At 53.2% G+C, this 17,860-nt stretch overlaps 3 protein-coding genes across 3 annotated transcripts; all 3 read left to right on the top strand.

Moving 5' to 3' along the window:
- Window positions 1–352: 352 nt before the first annotated feature.
- On the top strand, window positions 353–4,236 carry TRIVIDRAFT_30376 (uncharacterized protein; the record flags this gene model as incomplete). The annotated part of the gene is made up of 5 exons (XM_014103401.1): window positions 353–1,479; window positions 1,547–2,007; window positions 2,064–2,366; window positions 2,438–2,748; window positions 2,803–4,236. The coding sequence occupies 5 exons, from the start codon at window positions 353–355 to the stop codon at window positions 4,234–4,236; spliced, it is 3,636 nt and encodes a 1,211-aa protein (XP_013958876.1).
- Window positions 4,237–5,133: 897 nt separating this feature from the next.
- On the top strand, window positions 5,134–9,629 carry TRIVIDRAFT_71968 (uncharacterized protein; the record flags this gene model as incomplete). Its single annotated transcript, XM_014103402.1, has 3 exons — window positions 5,134–5,864; window positions 5,928–8,450; window positions 8,519–9,629. The coding sequence occupies 3 exons, from the start codon at window positions 5,134–5,136 to the stop codon at window positions 9,627–9,629; spliced, it is 4,365 nt and encodes a 1,454-aa protein (XP_013958877.1).
- A 5,897-nt stretch (window positions 9,630–15,526) lies between these two features.
- Window positions 15,527–17,821, top strand: TRIVIDRAFT_30889 (uncharacterized protein; the record flags this gene model as incomplete). Its single annotated transcript, XM_014103403.1, has 1 exon — window positions 15,527–17,821. One exon carries the CDS (start codon window positions 15,527–15,529, stop codon window positions 17,819–17,821), a length of 2,295 nt encoding a protein of 764 aa, XP_013958878.1.
- Between the last annotated feature and the right edge of the window lie 39 nt (window positions 17,822–17,860).

Consider the following 17,860-nt stretch of genomic DNA (forward strand, 5'->3'; position numbering starts at 1 on the left):
AACGCGTTTCTGAAGTGACCTGGAAAAGAAAAGAACGGAAAAGACGGAAAAGACGGAAAAGCAAGGACGATAAAAGAAGCGCATGTCATTTGTCTCGCCGGTTTGCCCGACGATTTCGCCAGCTATCACCAGTGGGCTGAGACATCGGATCACAGCCGGTGGGTTGCAGCGCGCCATTCTCTAAGCCTTCGAAGCGGTCGAATCCTCGTCACGACGTTCAGATTTTCCAAGGCCTCAGGACCTGACTCCATCTGCTCCATTTTTGCCTCCCCCATGATCGGCATGTCCAGCTGAGATCTCCTGAGAACCCGCGCCTCAGCTTCGCTTCGAGGATTCCAGTCTAGCCGCCATAATGAAGCCTACGAAGAGCTCCGAGAAATGGAAATGGAGGTCGTCGGTTGCAAGCACGACGGCATCGCTATCTCCATTCCATAATGCCCATTCCCAAGTGGAATCGCCTGAGCTTGTTGAGAGCAAAAAGTCCCGTACATTGTCCAAAGCCTTCCGCTCGATTAGTAGCTCCTCGTTAGATTCGATGTCTAGTGGACCATCTAGGTCTGGATCCTCACAACGGAAACTCTCCAAGACGCCATCGGGCTCGGGATCCATGATTGAAAGGCTGCAGAGGAGGGTTTCCAGAGACTCTTCCGTCAGCACTCTTCCCCCAGAATCTCCCAGCAGCCCTATAGAGCCTCACTTTGCCTCGATGGAAATGATTCGATATGGGTGGCTAAAGGCCGATTCTTCACTGTTAAAAGCTCGATCCGAATATCTCGTCCTGGCAGATCATTCACTGGTCAAGTTTGGAAGCGCGGAAGCTGCTAGGGCTATCTTCCCGCAGCTGACACAGACAGAAGGTCACGGAAGAGGCGTTCACTCTCTTCATTCCATAAGCAGCAAATCTGCCTCGGGAGAGATTCGATTGGACATACCCCTTCGGTCCATCATTGCGGTTTTCAATGAAGAATCCTCAAGCTCTCGGTTTGGTATCGAGATATGGTGGCTCTCAAGAGCGCCCAAGATTGCGTCTTGCAAGGCACATTTCTACTTCGCCCTTCCGAAAGAAAGGGACGATTGGCTAGCGGATATTCAGCAAGCGTATAAGGCCCGGTTGAGAAAAAACCCTCTCCAAACGACTGTCCCCGAAAATGTCAAGGTCCGCATCAACCACACAATGCACCCTGCTGAGACATCTGATGATGGCGCTTCCCAGAGCTTGATTTTCCCAGTGGCAAAACGTGTTGTAGCAGCAGTTCAGAAAGGTGCCGCTGCAGACGAATCCCAGGATGTCATCGATACCGCAACGTATTATCTTGCCATTGGGCCTTACCTATGTTATTTTATTGAAATCCTTAAGGCTGATCATTCGACCCCTCCCGGTGACCTGCGATTGAAAACCTCGGCGTTTGGGACGGTATCTTTGATCCGTTTCCAAGCCTCAGTAGCGTCTAATGAACAAAGGTTTACAATGTGCTTTCGGTAAGTGAAATCCAGGCCGATCCTTGCCGGACTAGTTGATGTAACATTTCATAACTAACATCAATAGCCTGCCATTCGGTCGAGAAACTCGTCTGGTCCTTGCGAGTGTGCATTATCGCCGGGTCATTGAGGCTCTGACAAAGATTGACCGCGTTTTAAAACCCATGTGGCCACAAAATCTCCAACATGCTATTTTCGAGATCAAAGGTCTCCCAGCACCCCTTCAGTTGACATCCGGAAATGATTTGGGTGGCCTGGAGATGAGCCTCCAAGCTTATTGCGTTGCTTTCGGCGTACAAATCCCATCTTGGTCAATCGAATGGTATACCCCATCAGAGCCGGCTTTTCGGCTGATGGCGCCCGATGATTCAGAGTATTCTCCACTTCAGCTCCTTGCAGTCTTTCGGGCATTGAGATACAACAGCTTCTTCAAGGCATTATCATTTCGTGATGTTGATCTTTCATCGCTGGCTAACAGGAATGACTATTCGCAGTTTGGTGACTCTGTGGTCTACACATCTTTAAGCGGTATTTGCACCCCAACTTTGAATCATCCCCTAATCATTTACTGATAAAGGCTCTAGGTGTAAGAATACCAGATGACTACTATCAGATTCTCCTTCAGGCGCCAATTCTAGAACAAGAGATGCATGCGTTGATATTTTCATCCGAATCTATACGGTATATTGATCTTACCAATACCGTTGGCTTACAACGCCCAAAGAGACCGCAGACTGGTCGTGGGTCGATTAACCAATCCGCCATGCGCAAGATGAGCGCTGAGATTATTCGACCCTTGTCAATGCTACTCAAGACTCAACTGTCCCACTGCCATGGCATTTCCATGTCTGGCAACCCTATTGGCTCCAGCGACGTGGCCGAATTAGGTATGCGCACCAGAGAAGAAGAAAAGCAAAGCTCAATTGGATTTGAACGTAGTCGTTGACTCTTACTCTAGCAAATGTCCTTGGACTGGATGATGTACACATGAAGAAAATCGAACTGTCCAATTGCGGACTCGGGGACGTTGACCTGACCAAGCTCTGGAGTGGTCTTGCAGGCCAAGCCGAGACTATCGAATGTATCGACACGTCGAACAACAGCGGGACTGTTGGCTTTGAAACAATCACATACACACTCCGGCAACTACGGAATATCAAGAAACTCAACATATCGGGCAATACTAGACTCGTCTCAGAAGAACCTCTCTTCGCCGAGCGTGCGCTTAATAGCTGGGCTCTCCAAGAACTAGATCTCTCTGGGATAGTGGTACGTACATGAGGCCAAACAGTTACGGTTCCGGCAGTTAACTAACAACTACAGCTTAACGCTACTACCGTCATTTCTCTCGCAAGATATATGGAGTCTCCAATGTCGCAAGACCTACAGGTGATCCGCCTTAACAATTGCGGCCTCACTGGGAGTCAAGTTGCCCAGCTCTTTTTTAGTATGGGCAAAGCCCGGCACATGACAGTTCATCTAAATGCAAACCGACTAGACGATGGCATCGAGAGTTTGTGTGATGCAATTGCCTCTGGCTACGGACCTTGGAGTTTGTTCATGCAGATGATCGAGTTTAGCTATGAGATAAGCTTTGTCAAGCTGATGCGAGCATTGACCATCAACAAGACAATTGAGTGCCTGAGCTTGGCTGGCTGTGCTACGCCAGACGCTGTGAGCAGTGTGGCTTGCCAGGCAGCTTCAGAGCTCTTCGCCAAGAACGAAACCATCCGTTTCTTGGATATATCCGGATATGACTCTAAGCTCGATGAAGGCCGGCTCGGCCGGGAGTTTTCCAAGTCATTAAGTGGCATGAAGCACAACAAGCGAATTGAACACCTTCGTGTCCGAAGCCAGATGCTCAACATAAACATTGGGGACTTGGCTGAAGCCATCTCGGGCAACCAAACGCTACACACTCTGGACTGCGAGGGCAATGATTTCAACCTCTCCAACTTCTGGCATCTGGTGAAGCGTATCGAGGGCAACACGACAATTCGGCACTTCTCGGCATTCTCGGACGCAGAACTTGCGAGGACAATCCAGAAGTCCGCAGAAGTTGATGTGCCGGTGGTGGCAGCACGCCGCTCCTCTGGGCTCTTTAACAAACTCAAACCTGAAAAGGCTCCGGTAAATGTGGAAAAGCCACTTCTGCAGCGGCTGGGTGATGAGTGGGATGCTGCAATTGCGGCGCTGAATGCGGTGCTCGAAAGGAACCAAAAGACTTACAATGAAAAGCATGGCATTGGGAAGACGGTGGTCGACCCGGCACTGGAAACGTGCGAGATAGAAGAGGGCACATTCTCAGTTGACTTTGGGGGCCTTGCCAGCAAAGAATTCGAGTCTCAAATGGCTAGAGGCTCCTCCTTGCGCCGGGGCCCCTCCACTTCGAACCACGGCTCGGAAACGTTAAAGGTTATCGTATCGGCGCCTTACTCGGGTGAAACTTCCGACGAGACGACGATGCGGCCTTACTCCATTGTTTCAAGCGACGCGGCTAGTATCCCAACGACGGACGCCAGTTCCAACAGTGATGCAGGCATGCTGACACCCTCGGAGATGGAGAGCCCCCCTGAGAAAGAGCCCGGGTGGACCGGCGCTTCAGCTGCCAAAGAGACGAGCAACCCGGTGTCCGAAGATAGTTTTCTGATTTCCGATAACGAAATAAGTTTGCTGATGGGGAAATATCAGAGCTATGTCGGCGATCCGGTGGGCTCCATTGAAGAAGAGACAAGGCCATTGACAAGAGAAGACTGAAAAGGGGCCACCCCGGCATTTGTACAAATTTGCGAGAAACACGGCTCTTCCAAGTGTGCAGGGGAAAGGGGGATTGACTAGGGTGAAGGAGATGAGAAGGCAGGGAGCCAGCAGTGTGCCCAGATCTGGGATTTTTTTTTTTTTTTTTAATTTTTATATTGGCATGTCATTTGGATTGCTTGCTTGCTTGCTTGCTTGCTCGCTCGCTCGATGGATGGATTGGTTTGATACCCATTGCTTATAGTCATTTTTAGTCCCAAGCAGACTATGAAATATAGAACCAGGAAGCTTCAAAGTTTTTTTTTCAAGTTTATATCCGTATCTTAATATTATTGATTTATGTCACCTCGATGCTCTGGTAGGTATCATGCCATACAGCAGCCTCGGGTGGGTAAAGTCCAACAAGTTCCATTTCATTCATCTCAAAGTTGTCCATGTGGAATCCTTGGAGCATTTTATGCATGTTGCGAGTCGTATGCAGGAAACCCGGGTGGAGTGCAGCCACAGCAAGCCGTGGGGCAATTCCTTGCCGCTGAGCCACGCAATTTGCCCAGCCCCAGCCGCAGCTCCTCTTCTGCAGGCACTCCTCGCAACTGGAACCTGTAGAATCGCCTATAAGCAACGTTAGCATCGTTTCTTTGGGGGCGTTGGCGCGAGCTTCGTCATCACTTTCGAGTCCTTGAGCCAGCTTCCTTTGTCTGCGTCTGACGCCTGATTTCTTGCTTTGGGGCTCAATTCTGCCCTTGTTCCATTCACTTGTGCTTCGCTCTCTCACTCACTCACTCACTCTCTCCTTGCCCTGCCTGCGTCTCGTCGAGCTGCGGAGCTCTCGCGCTCCTCGTTTGAACCTCCTGAGGCAACAGATCCGACGACATCCGAGCGTCCCACGGCCTCGCGATGTATTCCAACTCGAACGCCTTCTTGGGAGGCAACAACCCTCGCCCGGGGACTGGGCAGCAGCAGTATGGCGGCTCCTTTAACAATCTCGCGCCTGGCCAGCAGCCGGGTCAACAGCCGGGCCCCTTTGCGCCGCAGCCCACGGGCTTCGGACAGCAGCCATTGCAGCAACAATACACCGGATATCCGTTGCAGGCCCAGCCGACGGGATACCAGCCGATGCAGCAGCCATTGCAGCAGCAGTATACCGGGTTTCCGGGACAGGCTCAGCCGCAGCAGTTCCAGACGTCGAGCGCCCCGCCAATGCCGTCGATTCCTCTCCAGTTCCAGCAGCAGTTTCAACAGCAGCAGCAACAGCAGCCGCCTCAAATTCAGCAGCAGCAGCAACCGCAGCAGACGGGATTTCCGGCCGTACCGCCGCCTCAGCAGCAGTCTAGCTCGACAATCTCCCCTCCTCCTCCTCCGATAAAGCCGCAGCCGACTGGGTTCGCTGAAGTAGCTGCGTCTTTCCAAACCGGAGGCACGGCCAAACCTCAGGGACGAAGAGGCGAAAAGTCACAGAGCAAGATCCCCAACATTAGGCTGTCTTTCATCACTGCCGCGGATCAAGCAAAGTTCGAAACGCTCTTCAAGTCCGCCGTGGGAGATGGCTCAGCGACAATGTCAGGAGAAAAGGCCAGGGACCTTTTGATACGGTCCAAGTTGGATGGTGATTCTCTGTCGCATATCTGGTAAGGATATAACGTACATCTTCTCTCTACTGCTCGCAAAGAGACTAACAAAGAGCCATGTAGGACCTTGGCGGATACCACGCGAGCGGGACAGCTCTACTTTCCCGAATTCGCCCTCGCCATGTACCTTTGCAACCTGAAGCTTACGGGCAAGACACTGCCACCAACTTTACCCGACCATGTCAAAAACGAGGTGTCCAGCATGGTCGACATCATCGGCTTTAGCGTTGCTGATGAAGGTCCTTCTACGAGCCAAGCGAGCAATGTGCCGACTATTGAGCAGCCGAAACCGCAGCCACCACCACCGTCAAACTCCCAGCTTCTCCAAGCGCAGATGACGGGCTTTCCTGGAGCGCAGCAGGCGCAACAGCAAGGTTTCGGGCAGTCTCAAGGTCTCCAGCCTCAGCCGACCGGCTTCTCCAACTTACAAAACCCCCAGCCAACGGGATTCAATGGGCCTCTTCCTCCATTGCCACCTATGCCTACCGGATATGGTCCTAGTGGTGGTATGGTAGCGCCGTTGAATGCTCAACCTACAGGAGTGCCAGGTCAATGGGGTCTTGTCAATGCCCCTGAATCTGGGTTGCCCAACATTGATGCCCTGCAGGCTCGCATGATGCCTCAGGCGGGCCGTGAGGGTGGTTCTTATACCACCGCTGGCCTTCAGGGCAATGCTGTTATTCCTTGGGCCATTACCAAGGAAGAGAAGACCAGATACGATGCCTTGTTTAAAGCTTGGGATGGTCTTCGAAAGGGCTATATTGGTGGCGACACGGCCATTGAGATCTTCGGCCAAAGTGGTCTCGAGAAGCCTGACTTGGAGAGAGTCTGGACGCTGGCTGACCATGGCAACAAGGGCCGCCTAAACCTGGATGAATTTGCTGTTGCTATGCATTTGATTTACAGAAAGCTAAACGGATACCCTATGCCCAACGTGCTGCCTCCCGAGCTTGTCCCACCCTCTACTCGCAACTTCAGCCAGTCCATCGGCACCCTCAAGTCCATGTTGCATGAAGAGTCCGACTTTCGCAAGAACTCTGGTGCTGCCCTGCTCCCTCAAAAGACTGGCGTTAGCTATATGAAGAACCGATCATTCCGAGGCGGCCCTAGCCCGGCTGCCGGCGGACGCAAGGATGCCACAGTGTTCAGAAACGACGACGAGGAATTCGGGTACAGGTCTAGTGCTCGCCGAAGGCTAGGGGGCGCCTCCCCCCGAGCCGAATCTCCAGCCGCATCTTCTGTCGGCTCCAACGATGATTTGACTCTGGATGAGCTGAGGAAGAAGATTAAGGAGAAGCAGATCTTGCTCGACGCTATGGACTTTGCTGATGAGAAGAACAACGAAGAAGACGACATCTTGGACCGACGCGATCGCCGTGAAGCAGAGGAGCTCTACCGTCGCATTCGACGTATCCAGGATGATATTGATGCACACCCAGATGCTGCGCTAGCCGTTGGTAACTCGGACGCCGAGACGAGAGCTCTGAAACGCCAGCTCCAGAACCTCACGGACAAGGTCCCCCAACTTGCTTCTCAGGTGCGAAAGGCAGAAAAGGCCATCATGGAAGCAAGACTTGAGCTTTTCCGTCTCAAGGATGCCAAGGCTCACCCTGGCAGCGCGTCATCCATCGTCGGAACTGGTCCTGGCGGAGCAGTGACGGAATCGGACCGGCTCAAGGCTCGAGCAAAGGCCATGATGCAACAAAGAACTGCTGCTCTGACAGGCAAGAAGATTGAAACCACCTCTGAAGACTTTGACGCCCCCAAGAGGCTCGAGGAAGAGACCATCCGGGTTAAGAATGAAAAGGAGAGCAATGAGCGCATGGTCCGCGATGTTGAGGAAAGCGTCCGCGAATTCTCGCGCAGCATCGAGGACAATCTCAACGATACTGGAAAGGACAACAGCAGTGAGCATGAGAGACGTCGCTGGGAAGACGCTCTTGGTGTTGAGGATGAGGTTCGCGACTTCATCTTTGATCTCCAGCGTGAGAGTCGTGCAGCCCGCGTCCGAGCCCAGGATAAGCGCTCTGCACGGCCTTCAGCAGCAACTGAGGCTCCTCGGGAAAGAGCTGCTGCGGCTCCTCAGCAGAGTGAAAGCCCCGCCCCAGCTTCGCGTACTGCCACTCCTTCTTCCACAGCAGGAGGTGGTTCATACTCTTCGTACAAGACGCCCGAGGAGCGCGCTGCCTTTATCAAGCAGCAGGCTGAACAGCGGATGGCTGAGCGTCTCGCGGCGCTGGGTATCAAGGCACCAACCAAGACGGGAGAAACGGCTGCTCAGCGTATTGAGCGCGAAAGAAGCGAAAGGGCTGCCAAGTTGCGCCAGGCTGAGGAGGAGGATGCCCGCCGAGAGGCCGAGCGACAGGCTCGTCTTGCTGAGGAACAGGGAATTCCACCTCCAGCCGCGGAAGAGCCGCAATCAGCGGCTAAGAAGCCTCCGCCACCCCCATCAAGAAAGGGAACGAAACCTGACAACGCAGATCGAGATGCGGCTAGAAAGGCGGAAGAAGAGGCAGCCAAGGCCGCTGAAGAGGAGCGCCTTGCTCGGGAGCATGAGCAACAACAGAGGGAGGCTGAACAAATGAGGTATGTCTTTTACGCATTCTCTTGCCCCTTTTTTGTAAGTGATGGATCGCTAACTATTCTTACTGTAGGCAAAAAGTAGAGGAGGAGGAAGACGAATTTGCCAGGGAGCAACGGGAAGCTGCGGAACGGCTCAAGGCTCTGGAGGAACAGGTCCGACAAGGAAAGCTACGAAAAGAAGAGGAGAAGAAAAAGAAGAAGGCAGCTGCGGCAGAAGCCAAGGAAAAGGAGGCTAAGCTGGTTGCTCGTCGTGCGGAGATGGAGGCTGCTAAACAGCGTGAGCTTGAGCTACAGCGCCAACTCGAGGCCATGAACGAGGACAGCTCGTCATCCGATGAAGATGAAGGCCAGGAGCAGGCTACACCGCAGGCATCGACTCCCTCGCCTGAGCAGAGAGTGAGCTCGCCACCTGCTGCCGCGGCCGCTGCGCCTTCGGCAGTCTCTCCGCCGCCCGTTCCCACGGTGGTGACCTCTCCCCCTGCTGAGACGGAGAGCAAGAACCCTTACTTTAAGATGATGTCGCAGTCGTCAGAAGCATCCTCCCCAGCTGCACCAAAGGAAGCGGCAGCAGCCGCAGCTGATATTTCTACCAACCCATTCCATCGCATGACGCAGGACATCAAGTCTGCCCCTGTCCCAACTCCCGCACCCGCGCAGCCTTGGTCTCGCAAGCGAGCCGATTCTGACGACTGGGGCTCCGATAAGGAGTCGGACGACGATGACTCTGACGATGACCGGCCCGGCGGTGGCAACGCTGCTCAGCTGGCGTCTATCTTGTTTGGTACCATGGCGCCGCCCAGGCCGCTCTCCGCTGCTGGCAGAGATTCGTCGCCCTCCACGCCCGCTCCGGCGAACGAGGCGATATCTTCTCCTCCACCCCTGCCGACTGGAACGCCTGTTGGTGCTCCTCCTCCACCTCCTCCTCCCATGCCAGATGCTGGAAGCCCGCCACCTCCACCGCCGATGCCTCCCATGGGCGGTCCTCCCCCTCCTCCGGCATTGCCTGGTGGAGCACCTCCTCCTCCGCCTCCTCCTCCGCCCGGTGGTGCTCCGGCACTGCCAGCAGCAGGTGGTGGTCGCCCCGCCGGCTTCCTGGGCGAGATTCAAGCTGGAAGGGCGCTCAAGAAGACAACGACCAAGGACAAGAGCGCCGCTGCCGTCGCTGGCCGAGTTCTGGATTAGGACTGCTGAATTGCAATTGAAAAAGGGGGGTATACTTTAGACTTTATTCACACAGCTGAGGGAGGAATTTGGTTCTATTTCATGCTGATGTCTATGTTGAGGCAGAAGCAAGGAAATAGGAGAGGGGGGCATTACGGCAGCGTGTACGTTTAGCACGAAAATGAACACATTGCTTTTATGTTTACGTTCGAGTTTCAGAGAGATTTTGTTATTTAATATCAACCTTTATTTTCCCTGTCGTCTATTAGGAGTTAGTAATACTATTCCTATGGTTGTTTCTCTTCAAAATGCCGGCTTTCTGTCCATGAGCCCGCATTGGGATGGCGATTGGGTACCGAATCCCGACAATGTGATGGTTAGAATAGAGGCCATGTCTCAACGTTCAATGTCAGACCAAGAGCGGCTTACTCCTTTCAGTATCTCACATTCTCTCACACTCGCACAGGAGCACAACAGACGTGACGAATTAGCGGTACAGGCTTCGACGTTTCAAATATATTACTGTACGCAGGCTACGGCAGTTGCACGGTTCATGCAGACTTGACGCTGATGCTGGGTCGTACTTGGCATTCATGGGGTGATACGGGATTTCTAGCAGTAATAGTCATAGCACAGTCATGGTCGTGCAAGGTTGCGGCGGTGACATTCTGTTGCGAGTGAAGTTGAAGCCCGAGCCTCTATACTGTACGGAGTACCTAGGTAATGTACAAACAAACGTGCACGGCCTTTTTCGCCCACATGCAGTAGGTGGGTATTACTACTTCTTTCTGAATATGAAGGTCGTCCCCTGCAGGTGGTAATACGGAGGCAAGACGGAGATGTCAGGAGGATTGGGCTGATGGTGCTGAGGAGAGCAGTATTCTAGAATAGGTGCTATCATGTTGCTTGATTAACTCATCATGGGCTGGAGAGAGCCGCAATGGCATGTGAGACTCACAAGGGTGGACTACAGTAGATGACGAGTAGCATGTTGAGTGCAGTGTAGGACTAAACGGATAAAGGAGGAATGGATCAACGGGTCATTAATTAAAGATGCATGCAGTTTGTACATTCTGGTTGCTCTTTTTTCTTTGTTCCTACGAGTACATGCACACTTTGTACGGAAATAGAAGCAACTGGACAAGGGAACGGATGACAGTGCATGAGCCAAGCAAGGTATCCCGCCAGGCCCCGGCAAAAAGAGAGCAAGAGATGAAAGATATTCGGTGAACCGACGAGGGTGCAGATTCCAACTAACCTTATTCTTCCATAAGTTTCAAGATGCAGCCATTTATGCGCACAAGGCGTTTGCCTCTCTCTCTCTTCTTTGTTCCCGTCAGCTTGGTTGGCTGTCAATTACGGGAGTGCCTACCTAACTTGGCATAGAAGGGACAACTTTGTGAACAGTTCAGGCTTTACGGAGTACAGACCAAGGGGTTTTTTGACGGCGATGCCTTGCGTGGGTTCGTGCTCAGTGACAGGTGACAAGACGCAGGGCTCTGATGATGGACACGTTGGGAGAAGGAAACCGTTGAAACGGGGGAGACTGAGACCATCGCCAGGGACGAAATAACGGCCACGCTGAAGGCATTGCGCTTTTTCCTCTTGTTTGTTTCAGTCTGAGAAGAAACTAGTAGAAACTCCATTCCCCCAGCTTTTCCTGGTCGGCATCATCGGAAGGGAGCACAGTGTGTCCTCCCTGGTTTTCAATGTCTTTCTTTTCTGTTCACGGAGGAAAAGGATCTGGAATGGAGGGGGGAGGGGCCTAAGCAAGGGGGTGAGGGCAGAAGCCAGGATGGGTTGACGCGTAGAGTGCAAGAGACGTCTCTTCTTTTCTTCCTTTTCATTTTTCTTCAGAGCAAGTACATAGTATACGAGCTGCAGTATGGCATTTGGCTTGCTAGATGGTGTCGAGAGTCAATGCGCCGCAAGGATGGTGATTAGAATCAAATAGTAGCACCAGTAGTTTGAGCCAGTAGTAGACGATAGTTTGCAATGCATTGCCAAACTATACCGACTAGCGCGTTTGAGGTTGATTGCTGCCAGCTCAGCAGGCTTGACACTAGGAGCTCGGACGTGGTACGATCTTGATCATCATTGTGAAGCAGAAAGGGACGATTGATGTATTGCTGGCTGTAGATGGATGTCAACAACTGAGACATGGAGAGGATACCGGACTGTGTGGTGCTGGAGTCGTGACGGCCGCTTGCGTCATGAGGATGAGATCGACAGCCCACGACGTGCTAAGTCATGCACTTTTTTCAGCTTCGTCCTGTCCGTCGTCTCCAGCTACCGCTTCGGTCCAAGCGGTGCTCATCGCGCTGCACTTATCACGATGCAAAGAGCCTCGGAGCGGAGCCAATGCGAGCTCTCGGGATTCTAAAGGCGGCGCCGGGGCTAGTGGCCAATGCAGCGTCGTGATTGGTGCGCGACGCGTCACAAGTAAACAAGGGTCTGACGCGTCTTGAATGACGCGTTTTTTTAAGCGACCGCTAACATGCCCACCAGAGGGGACGGACTTTCACTTAAGACTCGGCTTCTCACCCACAGCACGGCGAGAGAGAGAGAGTGAGTGCAGAACTCGGCCCAAGACCAAGACCCAGACGTCAGTCACACTGTTGGGCTGCAGTGGGACCGCCTTCGAATCTTGTCTCTTAGACGCCCTGGCCCGCCCAATCAGCGGCTCGAGGCCGCCCATCTTACACGCCCCCCCTTCCATGCTCCCTCTCGAGTACGAGCGAGTGAGTGCTCATATATCGCCTCTCAGCGGAGGATACAGGCACAGTACGGAGTATCTGCTTGGCGGGAGGCATTCACATGCCTTCCTGCCTGGGGTATGTAGGCGAATCGCGACCAGGGTTGCGACCGAATTCGCGGAGAGCCTATCGCTGGGTATCACCGAGACCCATCTCCGGCCTCTGTCTTGGGCCGCCCGGATGCTTGAGAGCGGGTTCGTGGCCGAGTTGAAGGGCCAATTGCCCTTGAGAGCAGACATCAGCTGAGAGGGTTGACGCGTTGTTGTCACTCCGTATTTAGTCGCGTATTACGAGTGCTTGGTGCGGATGGTGAGATGGTATCCGTAGTTTCTGTCGTCTTGTTTATCTTTGGCATTTGTCTGGAGTGGGCTGTCATATGTGAGTCGAAGCGGATGAGATAAAAATGGACATGTTGCAAGCATGTATCATTATGCGTGGGGGAGATTCTCGTGGAGGGGGGGGAGAGGGATACGGATATGGAGGGGTTCATGGAGGGGGGAGACAAGGTGCTTTGCCAAAGGGAGGGAACAAGAGTCAGAAGGGCAGCAGAAACAGAATCCCTGCGAGGGAACAAGACGCAAGAAAAAGACTGAAGAGGCCCGGCCAGGGGAGAACAAGGTTTGAAACGCAGACGTCGAGAACACGCGAGTTTGGAATCGCGGTGCCTGGCTTCAACCTTGTGAAAGAGGCCAGAACAGAATGAGACATCTGACAGATTCCACTTGCAGTGCACTAGACGAGAGGGAAGAGAAAAACTCTGTTGGGTTGATTCGGGCTGAATACCCACGGCTAAGTAGCAGTAATTGTGGACTAATTAGAGTAGCCAGCTGATGATGACGGATGGCTTGAAGGCTGAGCACCTACTTTGGACGTGCCGGGGGAAAAAAAAGAGGCGCGATGAAATATAGTCGAGCGGCTTCTCCGTTCCTCATTCTCCCGGAGCGGAGAGCATGATGAACTCATAACACTAGGCATAGGGCTACTTAATTTAGCACCTACTAGGTAGGTATTTGGTAGTGGATTGCGATTGATGGCATGGGTGCTATCAATCGCGATGCCTGGCCCTGAATTGGAGGTGGCAGTTGAGCATCGTGGAAACATACAGCAGTAGAGCAAAAAGAAACAACAACATTTGGATGCAAGATTGGGCCACCAATTGCGGCGCCCAACGCTCGCGCATGCATGCATCATGCAGGCCATTGCCCAGTCAAAGAGCTCCATCTGTTGTTTACCGCTGCAGCTGATGCGATGATGGACTTGCGCAGGTCGCATGGCAACCGTCGGGGGCGGATGGGATGGTCGTGATGGCGACGGCGAATCGCAAGGAAGCCTTCAAAAAGGGTGTTGCCGCTACTGCTTCTCGCACCTACATTTACATCTACATCTACATCTGCCTGTACATCTACATTGCACATCAATCAACCGCATCATCAATCTGTCTGCTGTACCTCGCGCGGTATCTCCATAGTCGCATATACGAACGAGCCTCCGTCCAGAGTACTCGTATACCATCCAATATCCATACCCAGATACACCCTCACGTATACCGGACTCCTACTCCTACTCCTACACACACCTACACACACCTACATACACCTACATACACTTACATACACCCATCTATCTTATCTCATGTACGTGCTATTATTGCCACTACCACTGCTAGCATCACCATCCCCCTGGCAAAAATTACTATCCAGATGGTGCTACGTGCTGCACAGATACCGGCAGCTGCTCCGTACGGACCTTTACTCACATGCTCTGGCGCATGTAATGCAGTCCTCACTTACAGGCTCGCTTGCTCCGCTCTCGCACAGCCCAGCCCCAGTCGGTTCAAGACACAAGAGGCCCAACCCATCGATCGATCGTCGACACGCAGCGCAGAGTCAAGAGAGAAAAGGGAAAAGATAGAAGCCGTGCATCTTGTTGCATTCCCAAAGACACACCCCCCACCGCCTGTCTCTTTCTCCCCTTGACTTGGTCTTGCTAAGACGCGCGCGAGCCCTCAGAAAGCCCGTTCCGTGCAAGAGGGGTTAGCCACCCTCACATTACTGGACTTGCGCCTTGCATTCAGCAGCCAGCAGCTTTACTGTACAGCAACCTTCTTCCACCTCACAATCTCGCAATCTCACAATTTCCCAATTTAACCCACCACACCAAAGACGGAAACCGAATTCTCCTCGATCCAATCCCGCCCAGCGCTTCCATCCAACAACCATCCCATCGCCAAAGTGCTGCCCACTGGCCACATCTGGCTTGGTGCTGTGCTAGTTGCGGGCTGGAGAAGCAAGATTTCTGCACGCCGCCAGACAATCCCTGCCCCGGTCGCTCGTGTCAGCCTAGACAGCTCGCCATCCAATCCGCATCACATCCCTGACGCGCTGGGCTTTTCCTGCGTCTCTCGCACTGCCAGGGGCCCTGGTCGGCGATCCACTCGGGCCTGTTCCAAGGATCGAAAGTTTGCCCTTGTGCTTGGATCAAAGCCAGAGGCCATCCACCTTTGTTCGTCCTCCCTTCCGATCATACTGGCATTCCCTATTACAGCGCCCGTCTCCCCTCATCTTTGCTCGACTTTTCCCATCTCTTCCATCCCACCTCTAATCGCGCCTCTCTCTGACAGCTCTACGCCTTTTCGCCGCTTTTACTAACCATTTCCCCCGCGCAAAAGAAGGAAAACGCACCATCCGATCCGACGCGATTCTCGTCTTTGCTCTCCCGCCACATCACCATTTCTAAATAATTGAGGAAATCTTAAAGAGATTCTTTTTCATAAAATTCATCTGCGGGTCCGATCGGCTCTCCTATTATCCCATTACCCAACCGAGAAAAAGTAGTAAAAACCCGGTCAGGGCCGTGACTCCCCAAGCCTTGTATCTGCCGCCCCACCGCGCCTGCGAGTGACGGTGACCTCAGCGAGGTGAGCACAAAAAACCCCCCATGCTTGGCTCTTTTTTATTCTTGTCTTCTCTCTCTCGATTCTCTTTAATTTCCTCAGCCCTCCCCGAGCTTTGCAATGCTTCCACTGCCCTCGCCACGCCGGCGTCGCGTCTTTCCCCTTGCAACCTCGGCTGACTAGCGCGCCTAGAAGCAGAAGCTTTTCACAGCTCTTCACGCACAGCCCGCTCCACAACGCTCAACAAGCATCACCACACAAAGGCCGAAATGGCCCAGCCGACGCGCTTTTACGGCTCTTCCAGGCCGCTTGAAGTCTTCAATGACGACATTTTTTTCGAAAACGAAGCACCCATGACCAGCCATGCACCCATGCCCAACCCAACTAAGCCTATTCGCCGACCCCTTGGCAACTCAAGTTCAAACGTCATTCTCGAGCCCGCATCATCCTCTCACGGCAACAAGTTCTCGCCCTTCAAGAACAAGACATCATCGCTCAAGGCGCCGCTCAAACCGTCACACGGCCTCAACAAGTTTAACGGCATCTCAATGGCGCCTCCCACAGATAAGGCACCGGTAACCGATTCGCTGCAGAAGAAGCCGCAGCTATCCAACTTCAAGACGGGTGTGCAGAAGCCACCGCTCACGGATCACAACGCCTTCTTCGGCAAAGAAAACGTCCACCCTCAGATCTTCCCGGCACCTCCGGCTATTAATATCTCAGTGGAGCAGTACTACCAGGATCCCAGTGGGAAAAGAGGACTGATGGAGGCGGCGCCGATTAAGGAGGCTCGAGTCAACAAGAAGTCCAAGGCTGACGAGCAATCACTACCACCGCACGACTCATTCCCTCCCATCACCGACGATGGAACAAAACCCCCTCACAGCTACGCACAACTCATTGGGATGGCTATTCTACGATCTTCAAAACGTCGCCTCACACTTGCCCAGATTTACAAGTGGATCAGTGACAACTATTCCTTCTACAATCCCAACGACGCAGGATGGCAAAATAGCATTCGACATAACCTGAGTTTGCACAAGAACTTTATCAAAATCGAACGGCCAAAGGACGACCCCGGCAAGGGAAACTACTGGGGCATCGAGCCCGGCACCGAGTTCCAGTTCCTCAAGGAAAAGCCGACACGCAAATCTGTCCCAACTGCAGAGAACCTCCCCGTCATGTCAACCCGCCTCGAGCCCTCTCGACCAACGCCAGCAATGATGCCCGAGCCTTCGCTACCGCCCCCGGCTCCGATTCATCACCATCAGCCGCAGCACGCAAACAGCCTCCCTCCTCTTCCGACTTCTCAGGCGACCTTGTCCATGCCCTTGGAGCCTTCCTCGGATGCCACCATCCTCGTGTCTGACAATGCGCCCGCCGAAGACCTGGTAGAAAAGGGTCTCGACAATGAATTGCCACTGGAATCGTCCTTCTTCTCTCCCTTACCTGCCGCTTTGCATTCCACTCCACCTGTCCCTCGACCAGAGCGACGAAACGGCACACCGCCTCCCATGGGCCGCAATCTTGCCTCGTCTGCAACCAGAACTCACAAGCGTAAATTCGCCTCCATGGATGATAGCGGCTACATCTCCTCTCTCGAGTCATCTGCCATGCGCCCGAACGCAGCCAGGTCAGCCTTCTTCACGTCTGAGGGTGACCGGCACCGAATTAAGCGTGGACGGGCCGAGGAGGAGATTGCACGACTGAGGGGATCTTCTCCTTTTAGCCCGACTAAGAGCCGTTCATTTTCCAACTATGGACTTACTTCATCGTCTCCTTTCCGACAGTCCCACGAGAACCAGATGCCGCCTCCTCTCACTCCCATCGTTAAGAAGGTCAAGGCCATTGTGCAGCCACCACCCTCTGTTTCTCCCAATACGAACCTTCGCATCCATCGCGCCAAAGTCCGCCACTTGTTGCAATCTCCTCTGCGACGAGTAGCCAACCTTACCAATGATGACAACTTGCCGTGGAGTCCTGCCTTCCGCCTGGATGATAACATCTTCAGCTTTGATACCCCCAACGCCAGCCATCTCCCCGACTTTGACATCTTCCAAGACCTGCCGGTGGATGATGAGAATGTCTTTGATAGCATCGGCTGTGCGGATACTGGTTCTCCCATCAAGCGCTCGGTCAAGCGCGCTCGCCTAGATCGGTCCATTTCTTCATCAGCCATCGGGGACCTGTCGGCGTCCAAGAAAATCATCACATCGGCGCCTTTGCTCAAGGCCCCTGATACGCCTTCACAGTTTCTGGAAACACCGAGCAAAGTTTTCGAAGGCCTCAGCTCGCCCTCCAAGCTCTTCCAAGGATCACCCATCAGGGGTGCATCACCGAGCAAGTTTGCTTCCTTGATAGAGCTTCCAGGAGACGGGGACTGGCCATCTCTCCACCTCGACCCTAATGACTTTGCTACCGGTACTGGCGTAGATGGATCTGATTTCACTGGTCTTGATATCCTTCAGGGATTCCAAAAAATCGGATCTGGCTCACAGCCCCCCAGGGGCTTGAAACAAAGCGGAAAGCCGGCTTTGGGTCGAAGCTTTTCAACCACCTTTTAGAAGACGTTGCTTGCGAAAGGCAAATGATGACGAACACTC

This window comes from Trichoderma virens (assembly GCF_000170995.1).
Source record: "Trichoderma virens Gv29-8 chromosome Unknown TRIVIscaffold_4, whole genome shotgun sequence".
Classification (NCBI taxonomy): domain Eukaryota; kingdom Fungi; phylum Ascomycota; class Sordariomycetes; order Hypocreales; family Hypocreaceae; genus Trichoderma; species Trichoderma virens.